This window comes from Lytechinus variegatus, chromosome 8, assembly GCF_018143015.1.
Source record: "Lytechinus variegatus isolate NC3 chromosome 8, Lvar_3.0, whole genome shotgun sequence".
NCBI classification, from domain to species: domain Eukaryota; kingdom Metazoa; phylum Echinodermata; class Echinoidea; order Temnopleuroida; family Toxopneustidae; genus Lytechinus; species Lytechinus variegatus.
Window position 1 is genome coordinate 24,599,294 of NC_054747.1, and position 14,910 is coordinate 24,614,203.

Genomic DNA, 14,910 nt, shown 5'->3' on the forward strand with positions numbered 1-14,910 from the left:
AGGCTTTTATGAAAGTTGATTATATCCATTTCAAAGAAGTATATTAGGGAGACAAACTTTGTATATAATTAAAAAAATAAAGAACACATGGTTTTTACTTGGGGTGCAGATAATATGGTTACTCACATTACGGTTACTCACGTTACATTTTGTCCATGTATGGTTAACAACACACATGTCATTAAAAATTCAATAATGTGTGTAAAATTCATTGCTAGGAACATCAAAAAGAGATTTTATACCAAAAATTGAAACAATTGGAGCTTTATTAGGGAGTAGGGGGGGAAAGTATGATTTCGCTTACTAATTATGCATAAATTAGCATAATCGCTTAATACCAATTTGCATGAAATAAATTACTGTATAGTATTGTAGATTATGTCCAAGACAACCTGCACGCAAATTTTCGGCGTGATCGTGCGGCCAATGGCCGAGATCTCAAGGGGGGCCTGGGAGCCCCCCCCCGGGCCATATCAACTCCCAAAATACCCCGGCCTAGATAGGGTTACAGGTAAGGGCATTCAATGTGTTGTTCGAACACTCTTTAAAGTTTGGTTAATCAAAACCAAGTCTTACTAATGCACTCTCGCATTGTGAATACTTCTACTAATATTCAATTTTTTGTGTGATTGTATGACCACTGATATTTTGATGAACAAAGAGTCGCATCAAAGAGATGTACCCTCATTTTGCTTTTAATTAATCAAAAATAACTTCACAACTCACCATGAGACTTAAAACTTGACATCCCACAGAAAATGTTACCGAACTGAATAATTTTTACTGGTTACTCACATTACATGATGGTTACTCACGTTACAAAGTTACTCACGTTACAGTTTTTCTTCATCATTTTTATAAAAAAATTGTACTTTTTAATGATTTTGATAGTCATCACTGTGTCAAAGATTGTTTGAAGGAAGAGAATTTAAAATCCCACCAATTAACTGTGAAGAATTTTTCTCTCAGAAAACAAAGTCAGTTTTTTTGGTTACTCACGTTACATCACCTGAGCAGGTTGCAATATTCATTTTTGAATGAGTACTACAAATTTACTTGAAAAGCGGTTGTGTATTTTAAGTAATTTGACTCTTCTAAACTTCAGAAATATATAAAGTGGTATGTTGTTGCAATAAAAAAATGGTAATAAGGCATATTTCATTTTTCACTATTTTTCTTGTATTTTGGTACACAATGGAAGACACAACTTTTGACCATTTTTTCCAAAGTATACATATGAAAATAAACTTTTTATTTCTTGTTCCTGAAACTATCATGTATGAAGGACTTAAATTATTAAAAAAATTAAGAAAATATTGAATTTGAATTTTCAAGCTCATGTCCACCAACCTGTGGAATTGCCCTTTATCAGATTTCAGCTAAGATTTCATGATTTCACAATGAGTTGATTTCAATGTACCAGATCTAGATCTGTGTCTATAACAGTATTTAACCTTGATTTAAAGGACTTTCTCATGAAATAACTGTTTGCTGCAACTACTTTCATTGACCTTTAAACAATTCTACTAACCTGTGCAACTGGGAAGATCGGTAAGTGATCCGTGCTATTATATTCAGTATAGTTGATCCCAAAGGCCTCAGGAATGTCCAGACGACTGTTGTAATACCTAGAATGAAATATACAGAAGGGCAAATACCCAACTCAAACTCTACTCATCAGCCACTTTAATAAATTGATTAGATTCAATCTCCATTTCACAAACTAAAAACAACACAAAAAGGTGCCATAATGATATTAGTTGATACAAAACCAAGTGCGTGGCTTTCTAAAAACCTGTGAGGATGAATTGCCAAAACACAGTGAAACACAACATTGATAACAGTAATAATACACCATATCTCAAAATCCATAATGAATTCAATGTAGATTTTTTTTCGAGGAGAGTGGAGATGGCACTTGTATCGCAGGATGATCTCGATAGGTCATTACTATTTAGCGATTAATTACTAACCTGACACAGAAATATCCTATTTGCTAGCTCATTTTTACATTCCATGCTATGGTCTCTGATGACTACCCCCTTAGGACTCAGAAATCATATTTGATAACTTATTTTTATATTCTATGCGCTATGAGCTTTAATGACTACCCCCCTTAGGACGCAGAAATCATATTTGCTTACCATATTTGCTTACTCATTTTTATATTCCATGCTATGATCTGCAATGACTACCCCCCTTAGGACGCAGAAATCATATTTGCTTACCATATTTGCTTACTCATTTTTATATTCCATGCTATGATCTGCAATGACTACCCCCTTAGGATGTAGAAATCATAGTTGCTTACTTATTTTTATATTCCATGCTATGATCTGCAATGACTACCCCCCTTAGGGCGCAGAAATTATATTTGCTTACTTATTTTTATATTCCATGATCTACAATGACTACCCCCCTTAGGATGTAGAAATCATAGTTGCATACTTATTTTTATATTCCATGCTATGATCTGCAATGACTACCCCCCTAGGGCGCAGAAATCATATTTGCTTACTTATTTGTATATTCCATGCTATGATCTGAAATGACTACCCCCTTAGGACGCAGAAATCATACTTGCTTACTTATTATTATATTCCATGCTACGATCTGTTATGACATATTTGCTTACTTATTTTCATATTCCATGCTATGATCTGTTATGACATATTTGCTTACTTATTTTCATATTCCATGCTATGATCTGTGATGACTACCCCTGGTATGTCCGTTCCATTCCTCAAGAACTGTTGGAAAGAAGCCGGTGGAAGCGGCTGGTCCAGAGACACATTGTTCATGGTGACATTCACTGCATAGGATTTCAACAGCTGCATCAGTCTCTCAGTCTGAAGGAAAAGCAAAGGGCATTTTCTTCAAGGAGATTACTTTATTTCATGGTTTATATGTTACTTGGCCTGCATTAAAATGATCATTAAAGGAAAATGAAACCTATAAACACGATAGAAAACAGAAAAATCAAAGGAACGGATCAACGAAAGTTTGAGAAAAATTGAATAAGTAATAAGAAAGTTATGAGCATTTAACCCTTTGAACCCTGAATTATTAGGGGCGGCCGTGACATACACTGTGAATTATTTGCACATAAATGACTTCTCGACCACATTCACACAATCCCCCATGATTCGAGACCCAACGGCACCTTCCCCCCGCTAGTACCCGGACCGAGCCGGCTGAAGTTGTTTGGCTTCTCGTAGACCTAGTCTACAATCAGAAATATCAAATTTAGTGTCTGTTTTGGGCTCAAAATCACTGTTTTCACCAAAGTGAGATATACCAATTGCTTCCCATAGAAAGCACGTGACTCGCCGCGTATTACACCGTGTGTTACTTGATAAACAGGCAATTCTTCCCTCCATGTCTGTCCAAAAATACAGTGTCTGCTCATTTTCCACTCCATGGGGAGCACGTTACATGATTAACCCATAGGTTCAATCCATATCCACGTACAGCTCTATCACTCTCTATCATATAATGGTATGGATTGCACACATTGTCCGTAGACGTTCCAGGCGCTGGCCCAGCAGCCTCTTCCAACACATTTCCCACTCCCTGTGGGATATGCTAATGGTAAAATGCATTAAAATGAGTCCCTAATACCATGTTGAGTAGGTGCATCAGACTGTGCTCTATGCTAGCCTTTCAGCCTCTCCAAAACACATTTTACACACATTTCCCACTCCCTTTGGAATATGCTACTGTTAAAACGCATTACAATGAGTCACTAACACCCTATTGAGTACTACATGTAGATGGATCAGACTCTGCTCCAGGCCCTAGCATTGCAGCCTCTTCAAAGCACACTTTACACCATTTCCACTCCTTGGGGAACATTCTACCAGTAAAATGAATAAAAATAATTTACTTACCCCCTGTTGGGTAGATGCATCCGACTGTGACAACGGGTCAATGTGCATGTAGAAGTTGTCTCCCTCTGACAAGGCAAGCTGTCGCACCTCTAACACTGCAGCAACCGTCGACAGGTTTACCTGGGAAGGCTGTGTGTGTTTCTCGTCAAGTTTAAAGGGAAAGACTCCTTTCTTCATGTCGAACACCATGCGCGATGACCCGATGTAATCATAGCTTTCCTGTAGAAGACATCCAAACAATACGTGAAGCTTGGGAAAGTTTTAATATGGTCTTTCGTATAGATGCTTGTTTAGAAATGTCAATGACCTTGACACCCTGGCTAAATTTCACAAAGTGATTTGTAAGTTTGATTTGCAATTTTGTCTGAAAAGTATGTCAAGAAAAAAAGGTCACTGCCTATTTTTCTTAATTTTGCAGGTTTTAATGGATTTATTTTATGCTACTTATGATTACAAAAGTGTCTCTGAAAGAACAAAAAAAAATAAGAAGTACATACGATTTTAAAAGAAAATAAACTACATAGGAAATTATGTTTTGGCATTTTAAATGTAGACATAAGTTGGAAATTTAAAAATTCCTATTTTCACCCCAAATTAGCACTATATATAAAGTGAGTTAACAGCAAAACCGTACACAAAAACACATCAAGGGCAACCTTCATACGCTTATTTGCATAATTAATTCATTCAAAAATAATTTAAAATAATTATTTGAAAATTTTACTATATAGTCTTGTAGTTTACATTGTGCTCTATGCATGTCTTAATTTTCACGGCTATCGGGCGATCAGCAACCGAGATCTGAAGGAGGGGTCAAATTGACCCCTCCTCCTTTATCTTACTCTGAAATAGTCCAGTCAAATTATGGCTAATTAGTGTGTGTAGGCATGTATCAAGACCACAGCTATATTGAGCAAAATACAACAACGGGTCGTGTGGTCCAGTGGTTAGAGCATTGGACTCATAATCGCAAGGTTGTGAGTTCAAATCCCAACTCTGCCATTGTCTCCACTTTGATAAAAAGGCCCAAGAGTGATATCTGTTGTCTATTACGTCAGCCACCATGACTGATTAACCTAGACATAAAATGTTTCCAAGGTAATTGGTTATATACCAGCTTGGCATTTACCCGCAGAATGCTGTCCTGCTGAGTTCCTACGGGAGTTACCACAAACAGAAACAAAAACAGAAACAACATTTGTACAAGTTTCCGGAAAGTAAAAAGAAACTTACACCTTGGAAGAACGTGAACATGATGTTTTTCATGTCTTGTTTGATTTCGAGAGGAAGTGCTCCGATTGCCTGGGCTGCAGCGAGTAGGGTCACAAAACCGGATACTGTGTTTTCCGCTCCTTGGGAAGGGAATAGAGAGTAAAACAGTTCTGCCACATCAAGCTGAATGGGAGAGAAAGGAGACAAACGATTAGCTATCGTGGAGCGTTGTGGCCCAGTGGATTAGTCTTCTGACTTTGAAACAAGAGGATCATTGGTTCGAATCCCAGCCATGGCGTAATTTCCTTATGCAAGAAATTTATCCACATTGTGCAGCACTCATCCCAGGTGAGGTGAATAGGTACCTGGTAGGAATTAATTCCTTGAATGCTTGAGCGCCTAGGCAGCCAAGCTAATGCCGGGGTAATAATATCCAAGTTATTTGGAAGCGCATAGAGACGTTATTCATAATGTATTATGCGCTATACAAGGACTATTATTATTATTATATAGTATAAAAAATATTTTCAGCTACATTTGGTATAGATTGACAGGAAATGGTAAGTAGAAGTGAATCACATACATGTAGATGAAATGCTTTAGAGGGTTACTCCTGGCTGAGAATAATATAAATTGAACAGATTGAGAAAAATCACATAATCGAAACACTGAAAATTTGATCAAAATTGAGGAATAACAATGACATCTTATAGATTTACATTATTTCAGTGAAACAATTTTGAGGATGTCTTTGTGGTCATTCAATGACCTAACTGATGATGTCATATCCGCACTTGAAATTAGGTTTACTCAAAAATTTTCCCCCAAGAACTAAGAAAATTGAATTGACAACTGATTTAATGCATTGGATATTCATAGCTGTAATTTATTTCATAATGCAAGGGAGAAATATCATTCTCACATTATGAAAAAATGAAATAATTATGATTTCACGTAATCATATAAAAAAAGGGAAGAGGGGATATGACATCATAAGCCCACCTAATGAATAATCATAACTCTATTCAAAGAATAATGCTAGACTTTAAAATTATAGAAATATGTTATTTGTTATCAGATTTTGACGAAACTTTTGGAATTGTGCTTCGTGAATTTTACTCTAGTTATTTACATATAAATATTTATAGACTAGAGTATCCCTATAAAACCAAGTTAGTTTGTAGAAATTAGCTGTAGCGAAGGCACAAGATTCTCATTCCTGATTTCAGGAGGCTAGGGTTACAGCATCAGAGGCAGGTATTTTCAAAGTTATTATAAAGAAACCTCAAATAATTTAACTTCAGGCCCTTTACTTTTGCATTTTTATTTGAAGAACATCCTGAAGAATTTCCCCTGTATTTGTCGCTTTCTAATATAATTTTGTATATTTATATTTATGTAAGTGATATAAGTAATATTCATTACAAATATTTAAAAATGTGAGCAAATCAAATTTCCATATGGACAATAAAATGAAATCTAATTGCATTGAATTGTAAAGAGCTGATTAAAAGATCAATTACTTTTGTAAAATTATTTTCATTTGCTAATGAAATGTAAAAACTGTGTGTGAGTGCCTGCCAGGCATGACCAAACTTTTTACATGGTTATAGTTTGTATTGATTTCAAGAATTATTCTTAGATTTCAGACTGCACTTCTTTTTGTCCTACCTCTGTCAGAAAAGATGAGTTCGATAACTGTTTCAGTGGGCTTAAATTATTATGTTCAATATGGACCTAGGTTCAGGAAATTTATCTAAGCTTTAAGTTCAAGAGTGCTCAACCTCACCTGAGCTGCAGCTATAATCATTGATTCATCCCCAAGAGGATTTGACTTATTGGTTGGTACAAGAGTGGCCCAGACATTCCAATCTCCTAGAGGATCACAATAAAAACCTGAAAAAAATACAAAGGATGCAGATTAATAACAGATTCTTTCTGTTTGAAGTTACTGGCTCAAAACGATCACAGATTGTTTTCAGTTGATACACTTACCTTACACCATGGAAGTCTACATGTGGGACCACACTAATGCCAATGTTGTACAGTGTAGTCCGACTTTCATGGTGTTGACTGAGTGTAACACCATTAAACAATTTTTTTAGAGCCAAGAAAGAAGTAAATAATGTTCATTTTTTTATAGTTTCCAACTAAAATTGAAACAAAATTCAAGTAAATATGGAATGGAGATGGTAATTTCTTGGATATAAAGATAAAAAATGCGAAATTTGGTGAAAACCTTTTTTTTTACCCCCCTCCTCAACCCTTGACACCTATTTATCAATGACATTTAACGATTTTCAAGTTGTGGTCTCACATGTGCAGAATCTAAGTAATGACTCAGGCCTAGCTCAAAGCATGTTAGATGAAATTAACAACAAAATATAGAATGTAGAAAACTGACAATACATGAAAGTGTCACCTACTTGATTCCAAATTTGTAATCCTTTGTGTTCTCCACATGCAAGTGGGCGTGTCCTTTGCTCCAAACATGAAATCATACATCTCACCGGCACACTGTGGGTAGGGTCTGGCTTTTCCCTGGGCATCTGGTTTGTTGTGCTCCTCGTAACACTAAGTTATAACAAAAACATGACAAATGTACACACATATTCAAAGCAAATCTAATGGTGACATATCCAGTTGTGAAATACAGTCATTAAAATGGGTGATTCAAATTTTGGTGATGAGAGCACAATTCAAATTGTCATCACTGGCACTAACATCTAATATGAGTTTACTAATAAGGAAACAAATTCATCCCAAGAACAATTTCATGTGAACTCAGGAGCTGTGATAATTCTATTCTTTTTAAAATTACGTTTTGAATAGACTTTAATTCTTTGAACACACATGCAATAATCTAGTATAGGAATTTAGAAATCATGAACAATTATGCCCTGGTAAGATCTATCTCTCTCTGGTGTCACACTAGACAATCAGCTGGAGCCACAATGGCATCAAATTCCTTATCAAAAGACGAGGTGCACATTACGGCTGTTTTATCATCTGTGGTAATCGCGAGGTAAATTTTGCATTGTCATGGCAAAATATCAATCAAGGGGGGAAGCGTGCGCTGCACAACGATCGCTCAAATAAAGAACTTCCGTTTTCTATGCCAAGTTTAGGCCCTAACTGTTTAGATCTACAATCCAACAGAGGGTAATGCCATGTGACCTCGCGATTGTGCTAGACCGTCTAGGGTAATATTTACCTCGCGATTACCTCAGATTCGTGCTTTGTACTGGGACCATTTAGATCTACAGTGGAAAAAGGACAACCTGAGGTAGCCTTCTAGTTCTAGATTACCTCGCGTTTGGTGGTAGATCTAAAAGGAATATTATTCCGCACTTACTTTTTTGACAGTCTGCACATCTTCAGTGTTTGTGAGAGCAAATACAGGAATTCCTAGATCCATAAAACTCATGCCATTTCCATCAGTGTTCCATAAGACCTTTTGGCAGTTAGAATATTCAGGATTGTCAGCATACATTCCTATTAGAATAACAGGGAAAAACAACTGAATGATTGTTGCATTTTTAAAACACCAAAGCATACTATACATGAGGTATTATGTAACATGTGTAATATATAAACCCAATAAGCATCATAACATATTATAGCGCGGGGGAGGGGGGGGGGGGGTGTTTCACAAAGATTTAAGTATGACTTATGGGGTGTTGCAAGAAAATATTTGCAATCAATCACAAATATTCTGTTGCAATTTTACAGTTGATTGATCACTTTTAACTATAGCATATCAGATTACACTCCTTGTTTCATGGAGCAGATTAGCAATCAATCGCAAATTTGCAATTAATTGCACGGCATATGCTTGATTTTGGGAACGAAAATAGACTTACAATTGATCGCAAGTTTCTTGCAACGCCCCATTAGAGTTTCACTTATATGTCTACTCTAGTTGGGGGCAGTATTAAAGGCATGACCACATCGGTCAGATCATGCGAAGGAGGGCGCGCACAACTGCGAGTTGATAACAAAGATTGCGTGTTGCATATCATGTATGCGTCAGCATTTAAAGGAAACCAAAACCCAAGAAAAGAAGTAATCTTATTGGAAGAGTAAAATGAGAGGAACAATTTTAAAAAAGTTTCATCAAAATCGGTTATGAAATAAGCAAGTTATGGGAGTTTGATAACTCTTGTTGTACTTTCTATGGGCATCCTCAAATTGGCAAACGTGCTTCAAAATGGCTGATTTTGTGGACAACTCTCCATTTGTTTGTACACAAATTTTCAGATTTTCATCATTATCTTTCAAATTGCATCTTGCTTCCTTCTGAGCGCAACATACATGTATGTCATGGGAAAATATAATCCACACCATATATGTTAAGGTCAAGAGGAGATAATGTGAAATATGTAAAATAAAGGGGAAAATATGAAAATATGTGTACAAAACAAATGGAGAGTTGTCCACAAAATTAGCCATTTTGAAGCATGTTTGCCAATTTGAGGATCTACATAGTAAGTACAACAAGACTTTTTAATCGTCCATAACTTGCTTATTTCATAACCGATTTTGATGAAACTTTTTTTTAATTGTTCCTCACATTTAACTCTTTCCAATAAGATTGCTTCTCTTCTTGGGTTTTGGTTTCCTTTAAGTGTGACTCATTTGAGTAAGTCATGCTTACATCTTTGTGAAACACCCCCAGGTATTACCTGTATATTCATTGTCCTCAAAAATGTGCACATGCATGCATAATTGTATCATATTATTGTAAATGTCTTTCTCCTGTCTTCTGATTTGAAATGTAATATGAGAATGTCATGAAATCATGCCACATTTCAGCCTTTTGGCTGCCATATGTATGCATATTTGTGCATATGGAATTGATTTGAAGAAAAATCATCAATCCCAAAATTTGTTGCTTGCTGACATTTCAAGTGATGCCAGCAGAATTTCAGTAGGTTTTAGAATAATACAAATGGGTCTATGAAAATGGCACTGCCATTGAGAGCATCTTGGGTGATTTACATGTATTATGCAATTTCTGCAATCCTCAGAACAACGTTAATCGTCTATTTTTCCTGCAGCTGCCAATATGCCAATAGGAAATATTACATTATTGAATGCATACATTACATGTATGTTGCATAATGAACAAATGAGATTTATGTCTAGACCCTACTACATACAGGGAGGGGGGGGGGGGGATGCAATTGAACAGCAAAGGCAGAATCAGCCCCCTCAATATTACGACCAATACAATTATTAAAAAATGTCGAGCAAGACTCAAAAGAACCGTTCATGAAAAATCGTGCAGAATCTGACAGTCCACAGAATTAATTGATCTGCTGAAATTTGTGTACAGCTGAGATCCCCCTCCCCCCAGGCCTTGTTAGGCTTTTTTTATTATTCATTTATTTATTTGTTTAAAAACAGGGAAGCCCATTCAACAATGTGTTGGTCTCCTATGGGGCCCTGTGACAATGTACATACATGTACATGTAGCATAACATAACACTTAGAACAATTCATTTACAAAGTAACATCATAAAAGAGAGGCATAAATAAATTAGTAAGTACATGTACATGAATCAAAATACAGGCATCAAAATAACCCTGTCTTTCAAAATGTATCTACAGCACATAATGCCAAAATGGAAGATGACTCATTAAAAAAACTCAACCTTACATGTAGGTTAAGATTTCAATGTTGATGCCACCGCCATTGGAAAAGCAGTGCCTATAGTCTCGCTCTGCTATGCAGGCAAGACAAAAATGGAACATGACTTATTTCTAATGTGGTAAAATGTACCACAGCCTGCGCAACTGCTCCCTTTATTTAGTACTGTGGGATCGGTTGGAGCATAGAGTCAGCATAGAGTACATTATGGGTTAGAGGCTGTGTGCACACTAACAATAGACCCAAACCCCCAAGCCCTGTTCATTCATCCATGCTTGGGTGCACAACTCAGCAATGCTGCATAGTCAGGCCAGCCAAGGGATCTCATCATCACTTGGAGTAAGATATACTGCACGGAGGACATGTTTTTCAACCTACTATTAAAGGCAAACTACTCCTCTTCGCCCTTTATCTCGACAATCTGGGTTCCTTCTTACCTGGCCAATTCCCGAGCTACATCTAATCTATACTGAAGGACTAATAGGTAAGACATTTTAATTTTTTCTATACGGTCCGACCTCTCTTATCCGGACACGTTGAGACCAGCACCAATCAGGATAAGGGATTTATCCGGATCTGGGAGACCCAATATTACATTAAATACACACAGCTGCGCTGCCGGCTGCCTCCCCAGGCCACCCGCGGTAGCTACACTATTGTAGTGGGCATACGGTAAAGACAATATTCACTGCAGAGTCAGTGCAAATTATAGGCAGTGCTTTTATGGAAATGAAATTGATCGATGGCCAAAACTCTTGGATAATTTACCTGCTAAAATGACTGAGGTACATGTATACATCGAGCATACCTCAAAAGAAAGAGAATGACTAGATGAAACCAAGTTTTAAATTAGATCATCGCAGTGGGTATCGCAGCTTCGCAATGTCAGCCATTGTTACACTGACTGTATGCTCAAACATGATAGATGGCGCTGTCCGTATTAAGGCCTAAAGTTAGCTGGCAAGACATGTGTTGTTTTTCCGCGAAGCAAAAAGAGAAACGTGATAAAATGTTTGCGCTGCACCCTGATTTACTGGAAATCATTCCTAAAGTTCTTTTGGTGATTTGGGTGAGGTATTTTCATGAAAAATATGTTTGGTGTAGGGTGACTATGTTGGGAAATATATGTAATCAAAGTGAGTATACGCATAGGATTGAGTTTAGATTGAAATCTCATTTCCTCACGTACGTACATCAAATGAAAAAAAAAAAAAAATCTTGGCAAGTGTACGTCCGGATAATAGAGAGATCCCGGTAAGGGTAGGCCGGATAAGAGAGGTCGGACTGTACTAGATCACTTACCATAGTTATCATTAGGACATGATTTGTCTGGTGAGAATGGTATTCCTTCACTGATCATTGACATAGGGTCCGAGTGATCCACCATGATCCCATTCACCTTCCCTGAATCAAGTAAGCTCTGCACATTTTCTCTGAAAATTGAAGAAAAAAAGATTCAAGACTTGAAACAAAAAGGGATCATAGCCCAGTGATAGTTTAACTCTGATTTTAGAATCAGTCTCAGTTTACTCTGAAGCCAAATTTACAAAATTTGTCATTGTTTACAAAGAAACAGTTTGGAAGAAATATGAATTTAACAGACATTTATCCAGATACTTTCCCTCTTCAAATTGGCAACTATAATACATGTTTAGTGAAATTAATATACACATTCAGTTATGGAAATAAAAACATGAATAAAGATGACAAAATTTCGATCAAACGTTGCTAATTTGCATGCTCAAAACGGATAAAAATGTTTTTAATTATTGCCAATTTGGAAAGCACAATGACTAGCTTCTGATAAAAAGCTTTTCTTCTTTGACGACATGCATCATAGGTACATACATGTAGTGGGAAACCATTATTTTAAGGTGAACCTGTAGAGCTTTTGCCATCACAAAGGGTTATCATGTCTAGTTGGGCAATCACGTAACCCAACCATTAAAAAAAAATAGCCCCCTACATTGCTGACAGGTCGGGTCCAGTTCATCCAAACCTTTATATACTTGGCTTCTAATTTTAAATTGTACCTAGTCTGCAGGCACAGACCCTGATTGAAACTTTGATCAGCAAGTGTGTCTCCACAAAAAGACTAGCACATGTATACAAAACTTGCTTTTTCAATTCAGGGAGATGTATGCCACTATACTATTGTGTAATGCTAGACAGGAATTTCAATTTGGAGTAGAAGTGCAATGCAGCATGTAATTAAAACAAACACCAGTTGATCTCCTGCCCAGCAGGTGAACAGCCTAAATGACCAGCTAGAGAGAGGTGTGTTTAGAGAGGGAATTTTGTGATAAAAATGACTGGTATGGAACAATTTGTGCCCAACTTCGAAAGATGAAGCAGACACTGAGTGAGAGGGCCTTCAGTACACAAGGCATGAGTAGGCTGCACATCCAAACCCTAACTTGAGAGAAGGGTTTGCACAGCAGACTAAATTGTACCTGCACATTTGCATATTTGACTGATAATTTTCATAGAGCGTCAGGTAAACTGGACCGACCTTTCTGGAATCTACATGGCCCTTTTCTTGATGGGCATATTACGCAACCAGATGCGATAACCCAATGTGATGGCACAAGCCAACCTGAAGTATTTGAAGGCAAAAAGCACCATGCATGCTTTCAAAAGCAGAGAATAAATGCACCAAAATAAATCTACAACCAAGCAAAATCAACAGTTCAATCTTGACTTACAATGTAAACATTTGTGGCGTCATCAACGCTATGTACGGAGAGTATGTTCCATTAGCCAACAGCCAATCTATATCACCAACATTTTCTATGAGATGGAGGACTCCATTGTTCCCATTGAAATCACCTATGATTAAAAAACAAAGGATGTGAAAATAAAATCATTAACAATGTTATACACACGTAGAGCTGAATGTGCAACATTCATATCGTTGAATATGTACCATCTATAATGTGCCGCTGCACGATCATGGCCAGTGAATGTTTGGGCCCCTGGCCTTAGTTATTAGGCCAACATTAAGTCAGACAGAAAATGACCAACATATAAAAAGAAAAAAAGAGTAAAATCTACTATAAAAAAGAACACTTAGCATTACAGGGGACTGAGGGTTCATAAAGAGTTCAGTATGACTTTATTAGAGTCATGGCTAAATAGTATCGCACAAACCATGATCTGATTGATGGACGTAAGGAAATTGCGAAACCCATGCGCACGTTCAGATCTATGCAGTAATGCATTAACTTCCGTATGCAACTCTACGTGACACTTTTATCTTGTGAAACATCCCCCAGGTATGTGTATTAAACAGTCTCTACTTACTGGTACAGCCGATCTGATGCGTGGCATTGAATCTCCGTACACACTGACCAAAATTCATGATATCATAATAGATCATATTATGGGTTTTTCTGCTTGGGGAGTTGTTGGCTCCATGGATACCGTCCAACACTGTTGAGAGAGAACAAAAAAAAAATGATGGACATTAGAAAACAGTTTCTGGATTCATGCATGGTTATAGGAATTGAGGGCTCTCAAATTAACCCAAGGCCTTTGATGCCCTCAGAATGGCCTTGATGCCCTTCTTAATATTTGTAGACTGAAGGCCAAATAGACGGGGGGGGGGGGGGGGGGGGGGGGGGCTGGGCTGGGAGAGTTTATTCAGCTGATCGGGTACATAAAGTTTGATGGTCCCATCATGTCGGCATTACATGAGTGGTCAAGAAAATGTGTTGTTTGTCAAAATTTACTATTTTTCAGAAAGGTAGTAAAGCTGAAATGTATTTAACAATTTATCGTTATTTCTTGCGTTTTAGTTTAGATATACATGTACCCTGTCAAAAAGCAAAAGTTATGCGTAATCAAGGAGGGTGCACTTGCACTTTCTTAGAAAATCCACTCTGAAATTACAGCTTTTGTCTTTCTTCAAAAGAACATTTTTGAGTATTGAATTAAGTTAGATTTATAAGAATGTCATTGAATTCATCTTCCTTAATAGTTTTTTTTATAACATTTAACTTATGTTTTTCATCAAAATAGCTGTTTTTATGTAGATACAGTCATACAGCATATACATGTAGCCAAAATATTAGGGACCGTAGTTTTATTATTGAGGTCCGTTCGCGTGCAGGAGAACGCTGGACGATTTCAAGAACGGCGTCCGACGACTTGTGG

At 37.0% G+C, this 14,910-nt stretch overlaps 1 protein-coding gene across 1 annotated transcript in view; it reads right to left on the reverse strand.

The window, feature by feature from the left end:
* The window catches only part of LOC121420215 (nicastrin-like), a 44,421-nt gene that overhangs the window by 9,743 nt on the left and 19,768 nt on the right, over nt 1–14,910 (reverse strand). Inside the window, exons 2-11 of the mRNA XM_041614775.1 lie at nt 14,059–14,187; nt 13,461–13,584; nt 12,058–12,188; nt 8,458–8,597; nt 7,529–7,676; nt 6,892–6,998; nt 5,124–5,285; nt 3,891–4,109; nt 2,683–2,849; nt 1,532–1,628 (exon numbers count right to left, since the gene is read on the reverse strand). Of these exons, the coding sequence (XP_041470709.1) occupies nt 1,532–1,628; nt 2,683–2,849; nt 3,891–4,109; nt 5,124–5,285; nt 6,892–6,998; nt 7,529–7,676; nt 8,458–8,597; nt 12,058–12,188; nt 13,461–13,584; nt 14,059–14,187 (1,424 nt within the window). The remainder of the gene's footprint in view (nt 1–1,531; nt 1,629–2,682; nt 2,850–3,890; nt 4,110–5,123; nt 5,286–6,891; nt 6,999–7,528; nt 7,677–8,457; nt 8,598–12,057; nt 12,189–13,460; nt 13,585–14,058; nt 14,188–14,910) is intronic.